This window comes from Zosterops lateralis, assembly GCF_965231275.1.
Source record: "Zosterops lateralis genome assembly, chromosome: 1".
In the NCBI taxonomy this organism is placed as follows: Eukaryota; Metazoa; Chordata; class Aves; order Passeriformes; family Zosteropidae; genus Zosterops; species Zosterops lateralis.
In genome coordinates, this window is record NC_139762.1 from 8859406 (window position 1) to 8879109 (window position 19704).

Below are 19704 nucleotides of genomic sequence, written 5' to 3' on the forward strand. Positions count from 1 at the left end.
TTGTATTGCAAAGAGATCGGTAAAAATAGCAATTTCTAATAATTAACATAAAATATCACTGTTTATTTATTGGTCTATTGTTTGCTTTAACTGTGACAGAGGAGATATTCCAAAAAACGCTTTTGTTCTACATTGTCACAACAAGCCACTCAAGGGAGAATTTCTGCTGTAAATGAAATCTTTGGATCTGGATTTAAATTTTCCCTTCTCCAACATTTTAGAACAATTATTAAAAAAAAGGTATTTTATTTGTGTATGATCTAAGCACCACTTAAGAATATTATAAAATAGGCAAGTTAGAAATTACTTTTGTTTTGCCTGGGTTCAGAAGGCCAAATTTATCATTTAACATAAGTTTAAAATAAACTAAGTTTATTGTTATCCAAGTGCAGAACTGATTACAATTAACACTCTCATAATGAGCCATACATAGCACCCCATGTTCAGAGAGGCAAGAGGCTGCTGAGAAAGCAAGGACTGTGGAGTGCAGCACTTACTCTTTACAGATGAGAACTGTATTGCTGCGACACAGGTAGCCCGTGTATTTGGCACCTGCTAGGTAGGCCATGAGCTTGAGGTCATCTCTGTCACTGTCAACAAATCCTGTCACAGAGATTATCTGCAGACAGAAAGACACAGTTGTAAATAACTGAACATTGATGGCACTTAAAAAACACTCCCATGAAAAATACTTTTCCATGACTAACTTCTTACACTACAGTGAAATGCACAGCATGGTGTGTAAGCACTTAATTATAAGTGTGGCTTGTAGGATACAAACAGTACAATTTAAAAGTGGTTTGTTTATACATAAAAATTTCAGGTTTCTAGCAGTAGCTCTGTCTCAGGAAGAATCATTTTCATTCTTCTGATCAGCTTTTTCTTATTTTTACAGAGACCACAGCATTATTATGAAAGAGCTCAGAGCTAATTTGCTTCTCAGAGGTCTGCCATCTTCCTTCTACTGCTATTTACATAGAGGCACATACGAAGAAAAGCTTACACTTACTTGCTCTACTCTAAAAATCTGAAAACTGTGCTCTACTCTGCCATGAAGCCAAATAAACTGTGCCAGCTGATCACAGGTGGTGAACTGTAATTCCACATCTTCCATGGTTATCTTTAATACTGATAGGTTTTTGGTTTTGCCGTTCTCACCTTTTCTTTAGAGAAAGTAACAGTACTTTTGTTTGAAACTGTGTTTATTACACTGTGTACTACATTTACTACTAACCACCAAGTACACACACATGTTGTTATACTCTGATTTTCCCAAATCTGTGTTTCTTTTTATGTTGGTCAGGACAGGCTATTAGCAAGGCCGTCATCCCATATGTCTGCATCCAGCACAAAGAAATCCAATGCCAAGATATACTTTGGCATCTTGGTTTATACAGCACAGTACATTCCAAGATGCCTCCGAATTAACTGTTTTTTCAATTCCACAAAATCCACTTCCACAGCTCCTCACTGCACAGGCAATGGAATTGTGACCTCCTATCCTCTGATTAGCAGCATAGGCTTCCTTTTAAGGTATTTGCTAAGCACTGACTAAAAAAACCCTTCAAAAATCTTGTCAAAATCCTGGGTTATGGTAAGGAAGCACATGCTGCTAGATGTGCTGTTGCTCTGCTGCTACAAACTGTGCAGCCTGGACTGCTGCTACCTTGCTATGTGTACGTCTTTGCCCCTCAGTGTCTGAAAGAGTAACTCACAAAGGCAAGTGTTACTCCTCACCACTCTGAACTAAGACTTGCAAAGCACTGAGAAACACCTGGCAGCAGCATGACATCAACACAGCACCTGAAGATTAACAGAAGCTTTTCTTCCAAGGCAAAAGAAACGTGTATTTTGCTCTGAGTAAGCACTTTCTAGCTGTTTTAATACTGCTCATGGAATGAAGCAAGTATTCTTCCAAAGGAAGCTTTTCTTTCTTACATGTTGAGAGCATGGCTTTCCTCCTGGTGGAAATGCCACTGGAAAATGAAGGGCTCGATGAGGTGGGACCATTTTCTTCTTCTTCAAGATTGCATTCAGCCAGTGTGCTGTAATACATCTCTTCCTTTCTCTTAAAGCCTAGGAATAAAGGCACAAACAGTTTTTAAAACACAAAATACATCTTTAGTTTATTTTACACTTCTTCTACAAATCATCAAATTTTCAATTTTAATTGCTTTTTTCTACTTTTTAGACTCCTCTTTCTCGTAGCATCTTCCTTAGTGTTTTCTGGAACAAGTCTACTACACACACTCTGAAAGTTTGTACCCCAAAAATCACAAATCATAAAAAACACATAATAAGAAACATTGTATTTGCAATCTAAGCACAAAGCACCCAGTGCACAGCCCTGCCTTTCCAGTATAAAATGGAAGCATGCAGCAGTGCAGGTTCCCAGCTGGCTTACCTGAGCATACATGTTACTGACTTGGCTTTCACAGAGAAGGTGAGTACATCTGCTCGTGAGGGTAGGGTCCACTGTCCCACCATGTGCTTGGATGATCTGGTAAGAGAGCAAACCCACAACTTCTAGGATATAAAAATTTTTACATTACATTAAGAAACAAAAAATCTGAAATGAAAGTCCACCCTTTAGGACACTGCCACCATTAGCACCACTTCACTGAAGTGTTATACCCCCCAAAACCAGGTTTGTTATCTAGCTTTAGAACAATTTTGAAAACAAAAAACAAAATTAAATATGCAGCTTTAGCTTTTCACTGAACAAAAAGTCTATTTTTTAGAAGAAATGGAAAAAAAACCAAAATAAAGATATATAAACAAAAATAACCCTTCTCATGTTTTTTATTTTTTGCAGTATAACTATTAAACAATTTTTCATGAACTATTCAATTCTATCTCAGCAATAAACACAAGTGCTGTTAAAAATGTCAACAGCTTACTTGATTATGCAAAATTGTAGGGAAAATTCAACTATAAAATCCATCAGAAGTTTCTGAAGAACATCAAAGTCCTCTTATTTAGGAAAGGATACAATCACATTTTTCTGAAAAATAGAAGTTGGCAAAAAAATAGAAACACTCTATTCTTCCATCTTATTCACTCAGGTGGATACCTCACAGGCTACTAAATGCCAAAACTATATGCAAAAAATAATTTTTTATACAATCAAGTTAAAGATAGACAGCGATGCTATATTACATTTGCTGTACTACAGTTGCCTGATTAAAAGCATAAATAACTGGGAAATAGTTAAGGCTGCAATTTATGTAGCTCATGTTCTGACTGAAGACTTAATTCAACCAGGCTGCACACCTAAAGTATTTCTATTACTTTTTCTGGTCAGCAGCAGTTGAATATTTTTTTAGATTGTAACAGAATTACACAGAAGGATGCCTAAAGAAAAGTGAACAGTGCTGAAGTACTTCCAATGTTTTCTTTTAAAATTTAGGGACTATGACATTATGTTACAGTTTTTTAAAAAATACTGCAGAATCTTACCCGTTTCCAGGTTGCTAACAGCTGCTTGTCAGACATCTGCTCTGGGTAATCAGCAATTGCAAAGACACAGCCCAGTAGGAAATACTCTTCTGGAACTGAAATAGTTTGGCACATAAAGAACAAACAATTGAGTACTTAAAAATCTGAAGAGCTCATCTCAGAACACATTTGCTACACTGACCTCTTCCTATTACCAGGTTATAAGCTTTCTGAGTGTATTTCCTTGGAAAAAGTAGGATCCAAAATTTCAAAGCTGAAAGCCTTTAAGGCACAGCTCAGCCCAGAGTCTGATTTGGTTAAGGATAGTTTTTTTCCCTGGATGAAGAGGGGCTACAGAGGCAAAAAAAGGGTCACCAAAAGGAAAACATAAGACAACTTCCTCTTTTCCAAAGATAAGCTATGAGCAGCCAAAGCAATCAAAAAGCTTTCAGTTCTACTAGAATTCAAAGCAAGGTGTGACAACTTTCCAATACTGCATCTTCAATAATTTTACTCGTATTTCCAAAATTGTAGCTGTCCTTCCAGTTATTACACTGTCTGAAAGCTTCCCCTTCCCTCTCTTCCAAAGGAAAAAATTAAAACAATTGTGCTATGCATTTACTAACACTGTTCTGAAAGTATAGGTGGTGTGCTTGTGGTATCAAGGGTATATTTGAAAAGAGAATGTTCTCAGCACTCTTACGCTTTTTAGATTGCTGGATCATCATTAGCTATTACTTAAGATTTGTCTAAAAACCGGTCCAAAACCAGGGTTCTGACCCATGAGTAGCATTTCTTACAATCCTATCCTGTAAACACAGCATTACTTTCTGATATTCTACCCCACTTCATATCATTAGCTACTTTTTTTCAGGATCAGAAGGCAATAATTACTAACTCTCCACTGCTGGATCGTGCCCAAAAAGCGGCTGCTGCTGCAGTTGCTGCTGTTGCTGCTGGTGGTGTTGTGGCTGCTGGGCTGCAACTGGAAGCTGTAGTGCTTGAGGTGTCTGAGTTAAGTGCTGCGCTGCCTGATTCTGCATTTGCTGTTGCTGATGCTGCTGGTGCAGTCGCTGTAAGTGCTGCTGCTGCAGTTGCTGCTGCTGATGTTGCAGCTGTTGCTGTTGCAGCTGTTGCAGGTTCTGCTGCTGTAGCTGTTGCAGCTGTTGCTGTTGCTGCTGCAGCTGCTGGAGCTGCTGTTGGAGCACATGCTGCTGCTGGAACTGGAGCGGCTGCTGCGGGCGGTGCAGCGGCTGCTGCGCGTGGAGCGGCTGCTGCGGGAACTGGAGCTGCTGCTGGGAGAACTGGTGCTGCTGATGGACCTGCTGCTGCTGCTGCTGCTGGGGAAACTGGTGAGGCTGCTGCTGTTGGAAAGGCTGCTGGGAGATCTGGGGTTGCTGCTGCTGCTGCTGCTGGAGCTGCATAAGTTGCTGAGGTTGAAGGTGTAAAAGAGGATGGTGCTGTTGCTGCTGTGCTTGATGTGACTGCTGCAATAAATGTGTCTCTGGTGTTAGTTTCACTTGACTAAACAGCACCACATTTGGATGTCCCTGTTGGCTATGATTTACTTGCTGTTCTAAACTTTTTGTAGGTGCTGAAAGTGATTGTAATATCTAGAAAACAAAGATTATTTTTGTGACCTTTTGGTTGTCATTCAGTTTTTAAAATATTTAAAGAACTATGGGGAAAATACAATTCCTAAAAGAAAAGAACCCTGTACCTAAATACATTGTGAGCTAAACAAAAATCTTTAACTGCCTAAGAGCAAAATCAAAAGACAGGATTTACACAAAGAGACGTGTAGAGCTGCATGTGACTTCTAATAAACAGCAATGCACATTTTAGTTAAATTTAAGATTAAAGCCCATCCCTGTATTATTAATAATTTTTCCAACAGCATTATGACTATTAACACTATATTAATAATTACATTGATCAACTGCAATATTAATTTTAAAATCTCATTAGCCCATTAAATTCAGAGCTTAGTTCCATAGTCCTATTTTCACTTAAAAATTGCTAATGATGCCTTCATTAATTAGTGCTGTTTGAAACATGGGAATCTTGTTCCCATGAACCAATTCAGGAATATATAGCTTGTTTTTTAATCTCAATATCAAAAAACAAAGAAAAACATTGATCTGCTAAGCACTAAGGGTTTCTTGGGGAAAAAACCCCAAACAAGCTAACCTCCCTACTTAAGAATACTAGATTTTAGGTTTATAGAGAGTGCTCAAGTAATCTGGCATTTAATTTTATTTTTAAATGTGTAAGTCACTGTTAAGAGAAAAATTATTTAACACTAAACAAACACAAGTTAGGAAGTGAATTTTTAAGCATCAGAAAAGGGAAAATTAGAAAAAGTTCTAATAGATTAGGATGAGTTCTACATATTTATTAAAATATTTTACTATAAACAGCCTATTAGAAATGAGAAGTAGCAATAGGAAACTCTAGACTTGCCTTTCATAAAGTCTTTTAAACATGCAATCAGCTTTGATGAATCTTACAGAGCTTGTTTCCTCCACCCTCACTACTTCAACACACACAGTGTCACCTTCAGCGACGTGCGTGTGCGAGAGGAATCAAAGCCCATCACAGGAGCACAAAGCCAATTACTGTATCCTCTCAACCAGACATCCATCAACTCTCCATCAGAGATGGCTCAAGTGTTTTCACAAGGCACATCAAAACATCTTTGGTGTCACCTTAATAATACTGATGTGGTTGGCATCACACACACGTGCAGCCACGATTATCAATGCATCACCCACCACTTACGTCTCGGCAGCACCACAGTAGAAACATTCAATAACTAAAAATAACACACACAAAAAATGTTTCTGTGGCTCAGAGTGAGAAGCTACTCTCCACAACAAGTACCAAAAGCCAAAATTACAGAAGCTTCAAGACATGTATTTCAAAATAAAGGGATAAAACCTTCAAAACATTCTATGGCTATATTCAGAAAGTAACCATGTATCTGCGAACACCTGCTGATGACAGATCTTGCTACTTGGCAGAAATCTGAGGTTCAAACTAAACACCAACTTTCCAAGAATGTTCACTAAGGCTTGCACTCATCATTCAGGGCACAAAGTAAAGTTATAGGGGGAAAAGGTAGAACTGATATTCCTCCCTGTAGGAAGCAGATTGGCAATTCTAAGATGCAAAGCCTGGCCCAGCAGTCTGAGAGGGCACTTGGTACAGCCCTCACACACCACAGTTGTCCAGCAGACTTTGGGTGAACAGAGACAAGCCAAAGCACACGACCACCAGTGCCCTGTAGCTCTGCAAACATTGCTGACAGGGAAATACTTCCACTGATGTGTATTTGACAGCAGTGACTGGGCTGGAGACGATGTGGTGGCCAACTTACCCATGCTGGCCAACTGAGCAAATGGTTGGCAGTTCTGCTCAGACCTTGCCCAGAAGTCTCAGCCCTTAAACAATTCAAGGCACTGAGAAGAGGAATCTAAGACTCAGACTTAAAATAAAGCCTGAATTTCTATTTCATATTCAGATGTCATATAAAGAGCACAGAATCAGCATTTCTCAGTGACTCCACATTCTGTGTTTAAGTACTGGCTGGAAGCCCCTATACTACTCAGGCACCTTTCTAAGTTTTACCATCAGATGAATATCCAAAAAAGGCACCAATGAAATTATTTAAGTAAAAGATACGTCTAACAATTACCAGCACCTACTTTACTCATGCTCCCTTCCCACAAACACCTAAGAATTTCAGTGCTGCAGGTGCAGCGTGCTCACTTGAGTTTTATTTTCTTTGTAGAAATACATTCAACCCAAGAGCTGCAATTATTTCAGCTACACAAGTGGCATAAGAAAGTCTAAGTTAAGACTTCTCCATCATAGCATGTATACTATATAACAACCTAATGATGCCCAGCAGAACAATGGAGTACAGAACTGAACCTACTGTGGAAACAATCCATTTCACAATTCCATGTATTTATGGCATAAATAATTCCTTGCACTGACTGAGGAGCTAGAAGGATAGGAAACTAGGTTTCCTGAACTAGCAAAATAATTCTAAATTAATGCTTTTCCCTCTCTTATCAAGAAGTCCTTACTGAAAATCTAAATCATGCTTTAAGTTATACGTAGCTTTACTCTTCCAAATATTTTTTCCAAATGCATTCTGTGATCCTGCTAGAAATTAAGTTACTTATTACGAGGAAATTACAAATTTGTCCACAATTTTAAGTAATAAGGGGAAGTATTAACTTTGGGTATTTTAAGAACAGCAAAAGGAAACGGAAGTTCTTGGACACTATAGCTCCTAAGGAAAAGTCCAATAGCTTATAAATTAAAAATCCAACACTTACATGTGCTACATTTGATGGTCTATTAATCTGCTGAATATCAGCACTATTAGTAATATTCCTTAACGTCCGCACGGCTGGACTCCACGGGGCCATCATTTCCTGGCGGTCAGAACTTGGGGCACCTTGTACTGAAGCCATGAGGTTGCCTCTCATATCAGGAGGCAAAATGTTACCTGGCACTGGTGGGACATTGGCACACAAATTAATCAACCCGGAGTCCTTCCCTTGAGGCAACCTACGCTTCGCTGCAGATGCCTGAGGGACTTCAGCTGGTGTCCAGTTCAAATTCCTTTCTTGCTTTTCTGGAGAGGAATCGGAAGAATCATCGAACATCAGTTCCCCTTTTGCCTTATCAGCAGTAGTAGATTTTGGTGAAAAAGCTTGGTCACCCAAAGGTGATCCTTCTCGAGAAGATGCTGGGCTTGATAATTTTTCATCAGTACTAGCCTCATTTTGTGAGTCTTGTTCTTCATTCTCTGCTTCTTCCTCCTCTTCCTCCTCCTCCTCTTCTTCCTCCTCGTATATAATTAAACGAGGATGATAAGGAGTCTCTTCTTTTCTACTCTTATCAGCTATAGAATCCAGTACCCAGTCTGGGGTCACAATTTTAATGCTGTCCCGTTTATAAGCACATTCATATTTTTCCTGGGGGAAAAAAAATTAAAGATAAAACAATCACAACTAAGTTCTCTGAGATGAGGGCTAGAGGATGGAGATGGAGATTACAAAGAAGCTGTTCAATACCAGAGTGATCTTGCCCAGATCCCACAGGGTTTATACTGTGCAGAACCACAAACTCCAAGAGATTTAAACAAAAAAACCCACCCAAATTCTCCACATTCACACTATAAAGGACTCAAAAGGCACAACTGCAGAAGATGAATGTCTTCAATTCCAAAATTCTTTTCTAACCCAATCACCAAAATATTCCAACCCAGCAGCGAGGAGCATCATGGTCAATACTAAAATGCAAGTGATTTTAGGAGGACACTAAGGTAAGTCTAAATACAGTTTATGTTTTATCACTATTAAAAAAAAAAAAAGTAGAAGAACCCAACCCCACTAGGAAGATGCATTTTGGGAAAAAGTCAGAATTTCATAATGAAGTAGAGACAAATATTTAGAAGTTTTTCACTGAAAAAAAGCATTTCACCAGGAATACAGCTTAAATCTTAAAGCTTCACCATTTCCTTTCCTAATAAACAGAGTAGACAGAGAATGAGTGTCCTATTTATTTGAATATCCCCTTTAATGGAAACCCCTCACACACATCAAACAGTATGGGAAAAAAACTTTTTTTCCAAAAATTGGAAACTTATTTAAGGATCTAATATTTAGAAATGATTGAGCTGGTATTTTCTTTTATGTCAAACAACATAAATTAAGTACAAGCACATTCAGATGAAATTAATTTAGTGATTCTCTGGAGTTATTTCCTACAATGAAACTGTCATTCATACACAATAAAGAGATTGGAGATGAAATCAAGTTTATTTGCTGACACGAGACTTTATTCTTTCATTCTGGTGAGAATTATTAACAATCTTGTTTTATCATCCTGTGTCTAGTCAGAGCAATCCTAAGTTCTCCTAGTGACAGAATTATTCTTATTACAAACTGCTGCAGTTTCCCTTGCAGTGAATCAGAGCAGCAGGACTGGAAGCAGAAAGTAATAATCCCATAAAATTGTTCCCATTCAATGATTATGTGCACTAAAATATTCGTACCCTACAGACAGGGAATGCTAATACTCCTTTAAGTTTCTTGACTGGCAAGCTAAAGACAACATCCTTTGTTCTAAAAAGCTTCCTCTGTAAGTTTTTAAGTAAGTTATTGAAGTATGATTCTTAATGTATTTCACTGCCCCTTACAAACAGATTTTTAGGTAATAAAGCTTTGTCCAATATTTTATTGTGATGAAAGGGACAACTAGAACGGTGTTCAATACACCCTTCTAAACAGTCCACAGAAGAAATATCAAGCACTTAATAAAAATAAAAAAACCAAAATGGACACACACACATATTCGCCAAAAAGAACCCAGCCCTACAAAGGTTCCAATATTTTAAAGACAGAAAAGCATCCATTTCCCATAGCCACGCTTTCTTTTCTTCCAGTACCAGTTCATGTTTTACTCTTCAATATTTCAATTTTGTCCTTCGTTTTTCTTCACTGACTCTATATCTGTGGATTTATAAATCACAATCACTAATGACTGTGCCATATCAAAATTAGGCTAAGACAAACAAGATAAAGAATAAAATTCCTTATTCAAACAGGAGCTCAAATACCAGTGTGAAATTGGACATCTTTTGAATTAATGAGGCTTAAAGCCATGCAGAAAATAAGTACAAACTGAATAGCTGCAATGCCTAATTTTTCTGAACTTAGTTGTTAATGAACAGTCTTAAGAATTCTAACTTCAGGCAGATGGAACATCTCTGATTATTTGAAAGCAAATGAGAGCTACAAGAAGAAGAATTGTACACGTAATAAACTCTTACCCCCTTTGGCTCAGGCACAATCAAATGAGTACACTTCTTATTGAGGCTCAGCTGGCAATTCCCTCCATAAAAAGTAATCAAAGCCCACAGCGTACTTCGGTCTTCAGATGAAACCTAAAAGGAACATAGAAAACCCTTTAATTCTGTGCACCCAGCTGTCTTCAGCTGAAGAATTTTAGTAATCCACAGCATACCATTTACAAGGCTGGCTAATGTATTACCTATCACTTTTAAATACCAAATTAGAAAGAAAGTTAGAGAGAAAAAAAGATGACAAAAGACACACAGCAAGAAAAACAACTAAAAAGTAATTTTTAACCTGCATAGAGAAAACAAAGAGAAAAAAAAAAATTCATAGTACAACTGAAAAACTGGTATCTCTCCTCAAAAAAGCAAATATCCCATATATAGTGGACATTGGAGTAGACTGAAATATGGTTCACTTCTTACCTGAGAGAGACAAGCAGTGACTCCAAAAAAGATCTGACATGATTCTGGAGAAAAGCCATTTACACTGGAAGGCAGGTGTCAAGGATGCAAAATACTTAGATGAGTTTCCTGAGAGTCATTCAAAGGAAATTAAAGAGTCTATGCAGTATTCAGATAATACCAAGTATCTGACCATTCAAAAACTTTAACCTTCAAAAACACATTGTCTGTTTGCAATTAAAGTTTATGCATCAAGAAAAAAACCTGATGTACAAACTGAATCAGGACACCTGCAATGTTATGATCAGTTTTGGTAATACTCTAAACCAGAACTGTCCTGGGAAAGACAGATGGACCATTGGACTTCTGCAACTTCCCCCTCTTTTCCACACTTTCATATGATCTTGTGTTTAAAATCCATGTACATGTGTCAGAGAAAAACGACTACAGAAATCCAAGTGCACATTGTGTCATATGCAGATACTGAGATTTTTTACATGAAACAAAATTATTTTCCCCGTGATGCTGACAGATGCACCAGCAGCATTCACGTTTTGAAGCCCAGAAGAGACAGCACACAGCAAGCTGATGACAGAGCTGAGAGCACTTTAAAATTTAAGAATAAATTACTGCCATAACCCAGAATACCTCAAGAAGTTCAAGCCTGATGAACATCCTGAATTGTTCTCCATTTCATCCAAGACAGAAATTCAGCACTGGATCTTTCAAAAGTGTACATGTGTCTACTCCCTGCCTGAGTACCTACTGCTGGCACATAAAGCAGAAACAGTCAGTATTTAACTTTTAAGAGGTCCATCAGTTTGCCTGGAGCTTGCACTCTCTAAAGAACAGGAGTGAAAGAGACTCTTTTAAAAAAAAGTTACAAGTAGCATAACAATAACACAAAACAGAGGGAATAGATCAAAATTCACTTTTCTTCCTGCCATCAACAAAACTCAGAAGTGTTCTGACTCTCTTTTATCTATACAAGACCATTGAAAAATACACCCTCCTCATTCTTGCTTTTGCTGCAAAAGAAATTGCCAGCCCTCTTTATGGCATTATAGCCATGAAACTCTTTTTCCTTCCTCAGCAACTCTGGTTCCAACTTCATTTTTCTGTTACTTCCCTTCCCCTGCAGGCTAGTCACACTTTGCACACGTCAGTGAGCAGGGCACAGGACAACACTCTGCTGTCCTAAGTTCCCTCTGGTGAAAATTTCCACTAAGAAACAGACAAAATTACTGTGCTTTTACATTGTATCAAATCTTTCTATATTAAACTTTACCTTTAGCAACTGACAGGCAAATGCCCATCAAATAAGCACCAGAATTGGTAAGGCAACAAAAAATCCTTAAGGCTCTTATTAGATCCATATGTCAACTGACACAAGATGTTTCTAGGACTTGGCTCTTCAGAAATTCAATGACCACTTTGAGCATTACCAAATTAAAACATAAACTAAAGACAAAAATGCAGAATCTCAAACTTCTGCCTAAACTGGGTCCAAAAGCGATCAGCTGGAAAAACTAAGCTGCTCCTATTAACAACTGGATTTTTTTCATTATGGCAGTACCTAAATCCCTAATGAAAGGCCAGATGTCACTGGACTAGAAGTCATAAAGAGACTGAAACAGGATAAAATGAAGTAAAGACTTAACAACCCACTTTAGTGAGCACAATAAGGCTCAGAGTGAAACCTAAACCTGCTACATTCTAAGGACACAAAGTACTAGAAAGTCAAAGATCCAAGGACACATTTATTGCTGACAGGTGTACAAAACTTCCTTCTTCCATGCAACTGAAGAACAAGGCACTACTGAGACCTGGTCTTTTCATTTGGCCGTTCCAATGTTCCCACAATAAAGACTTCCTGAGCAATAGCCATTGAGAGCCACATTCCCACATTTATAGCTACAATTTAGTTATGGACTTCATCATTCTGTTGTTTCATCTGTTTATTTCTCATCTGGGTATCCAGTAACGTCAGCTCTTAGAGTACCCTTTTAAAAAACCCTGGTTGCAGATGGAAGACTGTTGCAGTGTGCTTGGAAGGACCATAGAAGACAAATTTTTTAATACTGCGACTTCTTCACATGAAAGACCATCAATAATGAAATGTTAGGTTACTTAAGCCTGAAAATGTAGCTAATTCCAAGCTTTTTTTTTTTTTTGTGAACAATCCTCATGGACAGGGAGAAGGTTTAGAGACATGTAACGTAAGCAACTGAACACTCATCCTGATGATGAAAGCACAATAAACACATTTATTGTGTCCAGACACAAATGACCAAGATTAGCAGCCTAGACCACAGCACAGAAACACAGCGAGTTGCAAAGGCACACACATTAAACTATTGGGTATAAAACAGGAACTCTGCATCTCTGAAGCACATTAGGGCCTGAATTCCTAATATGAACACCTGGATTCCTGCATCCAGCAGCTCTTGTTTTCCATTTGATTAGAATTGCCCTCTAAGTGCCTATGAAGCACAAAATATGTAAAGGGACAGGAAAACTGAAGACAAAGAAGCTCCAAGCACACTGCAACCTTGCCAGGCAAAACACAAGACATCATTTTAGAAGTTTAAGCAGTATCTATTTGAAACAGTCTTGAATCCTTCAGTGGTGTCCATTTTAACATGTTTTCTACAGAACCTTGAACTTAAAAGGATACGGCAGAAGAGCTCCACAGCGAACAGACAAGATCACCCAGGAAGGCTGGAAAAAACAAAAGCCACTAGACATTAAAATCCTTGGTCTACAGGAACAAAATATGAATTACCATCCAAATTCAAGCTATAGATAGTTTTAATATGTTTCCCAGCTTTGGAAGTCAAAGTGTTTCACAGACATTTAGTCTGCAAAAAAACCTTTTCATTTATTTGCAAGGGTTCACATAAAGACAGCTCAAAGGTTGTGCAGCAACCCCCTTCTCTCATGCCATTCACACTATTTATTCATCCTCTCCCCTTTTTTGCAGTTCTTGCTTGTAAGAAAAAATAATTCAGATAATCCCACCCTACACTCATCACCAAGGAGTGAAGAAGCACAGCCTTAAACAGAATGAGTTTTGTGAAGACAGAACAATGCTGCTGCTGAGCAGGGGTGGCCCCTGGGGAGGGACAGGAGGGACAGAAGGGACACATTCTGGGACAGAAGGGCTCAAAGGGACACAGGGAGGTGGCAGTGAATGGAAGAGATGTAGGACACTGATCCCAAAGCAGCAGATAAGGAAGAATGGGCAAAGAGTGACATCACATTCAGTACAGAATTACTTTTCCTCAAAAGACAAACAAAAGAATATATTGTGGCAACTGTGTTTAAGGTGTCCCAGTTCTTGTTATTCTCCTTCCCTTAAAAGGCATAATACAAAAAATAGCTAAAACCATTTAACTTCTAACTCCTCCATTCTCACAGAGGAAAAAAAAAGGATATTTTCCTCCCGTAAGTTTTTATCTTCCTTGTTCCCTGTAACCAGCTATCTTTGCCTCTGACTTCCAGTCCCTTTAATACTTAGTCTGATCGTCTTGATTACAGACCATGCTGTGATGTTTTCAGGTCAAGCCAAGTGACATTAGGGAAAGATTTGCTCTCATCTGGCAAATGAGTTGGCAGTTATGAAGCAAATTAAATTATTTAAGTGAGTGGCATTAGAAAGCAGGAAGTGCTCTCTACAATGTTGATGTCCTTCCTTCTCATAAAAATGGCAAGTTTCCTTGTTTATTGTTAAATTTACATCAAAAATTACTTCAGAAAAGGAAACTAAAAATTAACCAGCACACCCACTATAACCATAAGGGTCTCTAGCCAAACACCTTTCATTTGTAAGAGTTAATTCAGTTCTACACTGTCAGGTGAACTCTCACGACAAAACCTATCAAAATTCTCTACTGCCACCTGTACCTGAATGAAAAAAATAACCCAAAATCATGTACCCAAACGTGTCAGCAGTGAAATTCTAGTGTTATTTCTTCCAATTGCTCTCATGACGTCCAGAGTGACAAGTTCACATATTCAAAGATGAAGTCCATAATTTTTTACTGAAAAACACCTCACTATTGGAAGGTAGTAACAAAATACTAGTAATTCCAGTGTAAGAAAAAAAGACTAAAAAAACCCATAAAAAACTAAAATAAGGAGGAAAAAACCCCTAGTTTTCTAGGGGTTCCTACAGTCCATAATCACCTACAGAGAAGTTCCTATAGTCCATAATTAGCACAGTACGTATATACAGAATCAACAAAATCATTTTGCACTTTGCCAATTACATGCATTTAAAATAAACCTTCAGCAATCTACTACTGCATCTAAATTGAGGTTTTCCACTGCCAGAAGCTCGTAAGAACCTTTTCTTCAGAAATATTTCTAAAGTAGAACTAAGAGGACATCATTTCACAGATGTCTCAAAGAAAAATCTGAAAAAAAACCAAAGCAGAACACTAAAAATTACCCACACCACTGACAGATACAGAGCAACAAAAGGAAGGAGAGAACAGAATTGTAAGAGAAATCTGCAAGGCAGGATAAAAGTTTGTGTAACAAGAATGTAAGACTTCTAAAGACATGCTTTATTTGGTCATCATCCAAAGATGAATATTTTGTTATATGTCAGTACTTTGACAATCCCATGGATGAATCACTCACCTTTACCACAGGGAGATCAAAAACTTCTCGAGATTCTCCAACTTCTGGATTGTCTCCATCTTCTGAGATAATATGTGAGGCCAGTGCATTGTAAGAAACTTCCTTTGCTTTCCCAGCTTTCAGAAGTTGGATAACCTAAACCCAAAAGAGAACGGGAGGAAGTCAGTAATTTTTAGCAACTTTTATTTGAGAAAAACAGTACAGCAAGAAGACACTAACACTGGATGGATGGATGGATGAATGAATATGACCTTCTCTCTTGGCTGTCCTCCTGTAAGTGGCCAGAACTTTTCCTCAAGTTGCCAAACACATTTTAAACCTAAAGGCCAAAGGTTTACACCTCTTCTATATTTTCATCATTGCATCTTTGGAAGAGCTACTTTCCAAAATAATTGATGATGGGGTAGGAATTGGGGAAATGTCAAGGTTCTTCCAAATTACATATTCCTCAAAAAACCCATTAAAATCATTTTCCCTCAGGGAAAAAAAAGCTCTTGTAAATGTTTGTTTCTGCATAGTGTAGCTCTGGAAGGAGCTTCTGGAAGTTTGACTATGCTTTAAAATCCTAAGGACTAAGTGATTTTGCGAAACACAGAAAAAAAAACCAGGTAGGACTCTTGCTCACTAAATTAGTACCTTCAAGAGCTGGAACAAAGTGCCTCACTTCACTGCTCTGTCCTGAGAATGCAAAACACCTCCCAGCTACCAAAGCACATCTCACTCCCAGTTTTGCAAGGCCCAAACAGCAGATGCTGCTTCAAGAGTTCAGTGTTCTCTCAGCTCTGCTGGAGAGATCTGTGATGAATCCAGCCCTGAGCCCCAAAAACAGGGACTTTCATTTGAACTGAGAAGGTAACAGAGAAGGTAGTGGGGTGTAGAAAGGAGGAAGAGAAAAATGTTTTAAAACATTCCAGTCTAAAAGAGCTCAAAAGTTAAAAATGCCATTTAAGGTCATTGTTTCATTTCCCTTTTATTATTCAGAAATAATGATTTAGAACAGAACTGGTGTGATGTTCATCTTCCAAAACCTGCCAGGGACAGATGCCTGTCCCTGAAAACCTGCTGGGGACATTCCCTTCAAAACAGGATGCTCTGCCCACAACAGTGAACAGCACGGAGCAAGGCAATGCATGCATCAAACAAAGTATCAATTAATTAATTGGTCTTTAAGCAATTACTCCCTACCCTATGCACTCACCAGGACAAAGAAGCACTGAAAAAGAGACTCTCTCAAAACACACCATCAAGCTATTTCACAAAGCATTTGTGCCAAGCAGAAAAACAGGGATAGAAAATTCACAACTCACTGAGGAGGCAATTTTGGCATTTCCTGACTGAAGTACCTGACTTTAAAACTCCATTCAAGAAAACAAAAGTTAACTCTTCTTTTCTGCAATGGATGAATATTACCAAAAGAATTATTCTAAAATAACCAAGAAAACTGATCATGAGCTTGTCATCCCTGCCAGAGACAGAAGTGAATGTTTCCATTTTGCACACCAATCCCCTAAATCATGCTACACCTTCCTGCATGAAATCCAGTTAACAGTAAAGAAACACAGGATGCTATCATTCCAAAGGGAGAAGCTAAATTCAAATAAAGCACTTTTGAAAACAGAGGGTATTTAAGAACAGTCTCAGCACATGAGCTCCCTGTCTCACACAGCTCTCCCTGAGTTACAATCCCATTCAACTGCTCATTTAGGGAAAGGCTAAAAAAAGGAGTGAACGTCATGAAAACTGAGACTCCAAATCTGACAGCATCAAAAAGAAGCTATAAATAATGTGCTAAAAGTATGAATTTTTTTATATCAAAACAATGTTGTATTACAGAACTTGTGCAAAGCATCTGCTTATACAAAAAGTTACACTGATTTCATGTAGTAGTTTAAACACTATAAATATGATATATAATAACACATTTGATTTGTTTATTTGTCATGAAAAGGACTCTTCCTAATTTAGCTCACATCATCTTCAAAATTTCTCTCAGAACACACAACTTTTTCAGATTAAACAGTGCCTGAACTGAAAAGTTGTATTGGCACAATTAAAGAACTCACACCAAGATCAACCATATCCCTGTAACTAGAAAACAGAATGCTGAAAAGCCTTAATGTTAACACTGTAAAGATCATGCATTTTAGGTATTAGTCTATATTAAATGAAATTCCTTTTTTTGGGGGGAAATAAAAATTTTATCTTGTTCTCTGCCACTAAAATGTGTGTTGGAAGAAACACAAGGAAGAGTTCAAAATTAAGAAGTAAGATGATGGACATAAAAAAAATAAATTAAACAAGATAAGCAAACCCCAAATATCCTGTTTGAAGACCTTGTGCTGCATTTTATTACTTTTTATCTCTTTCTGAAGGAAATACTGATTTTAACTGGTGTTTCCAAACCATGATGATTTGGGATTTTATGTTTGAGGAAAGCAGGAAAAGCATTTATTAAAAGAAAAAGAGGAGCTGCCATCTACTCATCACCCTCAGTAAGGTGTGAGGAGCAAAAGGCACCCAATGGAGTGGAGTGGGTTTGAAATGGAGAGCCAGCCTAATTCCCCCTCATTTGCCAAAGAACTCCTCGGCACAATTCCAGGCTTTTGTTTCCCTTCCAATTTATGCTGCACACGCTTTAATAGGCAGTGGGTATGCAGTTATTCACCTGAATAAATTACTTTTCCCCCCTTACTCTTGGATTTGTTTTGATTAGAGTACTCACTTGTGCTTAGGCCTGTTTTAATATTTATTACAGTAACTGGTTTTCTGTGAAACCATTTAGAAATTTAAACTGATCAAAGTGTGCTCCTCCTCAGAAGATGAAGGAGGAAATTCTTTACAAAATCAAGCTGGCATCCACTTGTATGTGAAGTAGTAAAAAGTGCCAAATATATTCGTAATTTTTGTATCAGTAATGGGACAAATTTCACTCTAAGAACTGTTTGAGTTTGATTTACAATTCCTGCATTCTGTCTTGGCTGAAAACACACCTGATAAATGCTCCTCATACTCAGGTGCCCCAGGGTACCACAGAGGACACCCACAGGAGGGTGTCCTGGTCTCAGCAAGGATAGGAGTTAATTTATTCTCAGTAGCTGTCACGGTTCCGTGTTTTGGATTCCAAAGGGGAATAATGTTGATAACACACCGATATTTTGCTTTTTGCAAAGTCGTGTTTATCTTAAGTCAAGGACTAGTTTTTTGTGTCTCATGCTCTGCCAGTGAGAAGGTACAAAAAAGGCTGTGAGGGAGCCAAACTGGCCAAAGGGATATTCCACACCAAAGCATGGCATGCCCAGGATATAAACTGGGGGAGTTACCCCTAATGAAGGACTGATCTGGGGTCAAGAATGAAGCCTGGCATCAGTCAGTGCCCAGTAAGCAATTGTATTGCACATCACTTGCTTGGAGTTTTCTTTCTTTTCCTTTTTCTCACCATTATAATTTACTATTACCATTATACCTTACCTGGTTTTCAATCATTAAACTGTTTTTCTGTCTCAACCTATAAGTTTAATTTTTGAATCTCCTCCCCGTGGACAGGGGTGTGGTGAGAGAGCAGCTGTGCTGTGCTCAGTTTCCAGCTGAGCTTAGGCCCATACAGAGGGTTCTCCAGGAGCTGGCCCGAGCTCAGCCCAGCCCAGCCCCTCACTCTGACACGGCTCTGCCTCCCAAGACAGGCAAAAGGAAAATTCAATGCACTGAATTTGGAGCAAAGCAAAGCCCTATGACAATGACTCCGACTGCAAAGAAGAATAAAATTTAACATGAGAAAGAAAAACAGTTTAAGAGAATGCTTGTCTACTTGCTTTATGGGAAATCTGCTCGTTGTCCTCCCATGTCAACATACAACTAAGAACAGGCCTTTCAGGACACTACTTCTATGACAAACAATGTACAAGAGTCCTAGAGGATTTTTACACTCACCCTCATGCACATAACACTAACATTGCTGCTGTAGGGTTTTTTGGTAAGTATGGGAATTTGTTATGTGAGTGCTAAGCCACTATCAAATGTTTATGTCTAAAGACCTAATGCTTAGAGAACTAAATTTTCTACCTAGAGACCTGTCTAAAGAAGTTTTCATCCTGATCTTTAACTGTATTCCTTCTAGATTGTATTTCTTTTACCACAATAGGAATGAAAACCTTCTGAACAGGCCAGTGCCTGTGTCTTCAGGTCATTTACAGGCACACGAGTCTCAATGAGTGCCAGGACAGAAGGTTAAAGGAACTCAACACAGAACTAAGACTTTACTGCAGCAAATACCAGAGAGGCAAAGACTTTAACTTCAGCGTGAAGTATACAACAACCTGCTTGCAGGAAGCTGCTGTCCT

General features: G+C 38.3%; 1 protein-coding gene across 3 annotated transcripts in view; it reads right to left on the reverse strand.

The window, feature by feature from the left end:
* The window catches only part of PAXIP1 (PAX interacting protein 1), a 31576-nt gene that overhangs the window by 10948 nt on the left and 924 nt on the right, over nt 1-19704 (reverse strand). For 2 of the 3 annotated variants that reach the window (XM_083859157.1, XM_083859156.1), the window contains exons 2-11: nt 15368-15502; nt 13398-13441; nt 10742-10805; nt 10292-10405; nt 7788-8432; nt 4337-5051; nt 3460-3554; nt 2405-2500; nt 1939-2076; nt 498-619 (exon numbers count right to left, since the gene is read on the reverse strand). In XM_083859157.1, coding sequence (XP_083715283.1) covers nt 498-619; nt 1939-2076; nt 2405-2500; nt 3460-3554; nt 4337-5051; nt 7788-8432; nt 10292-10405; nt 10742-10805; nt 13398-13441; nt 15368-15502 — 2168 coding nt within the window. The remainder of the gene's footprint in view (nt 1-497; nt 620-1938; nt 2077-2404; nt 2501-3459; nt 3555-4336; nt 5052-7787; nt 8433-10291; nt 10406-10741; nt 10806-13397; nt 13442-15367; nt 15503-19704) is intronic. The other variant, XM_083859158.1, reaches the window with a different exon arrangement.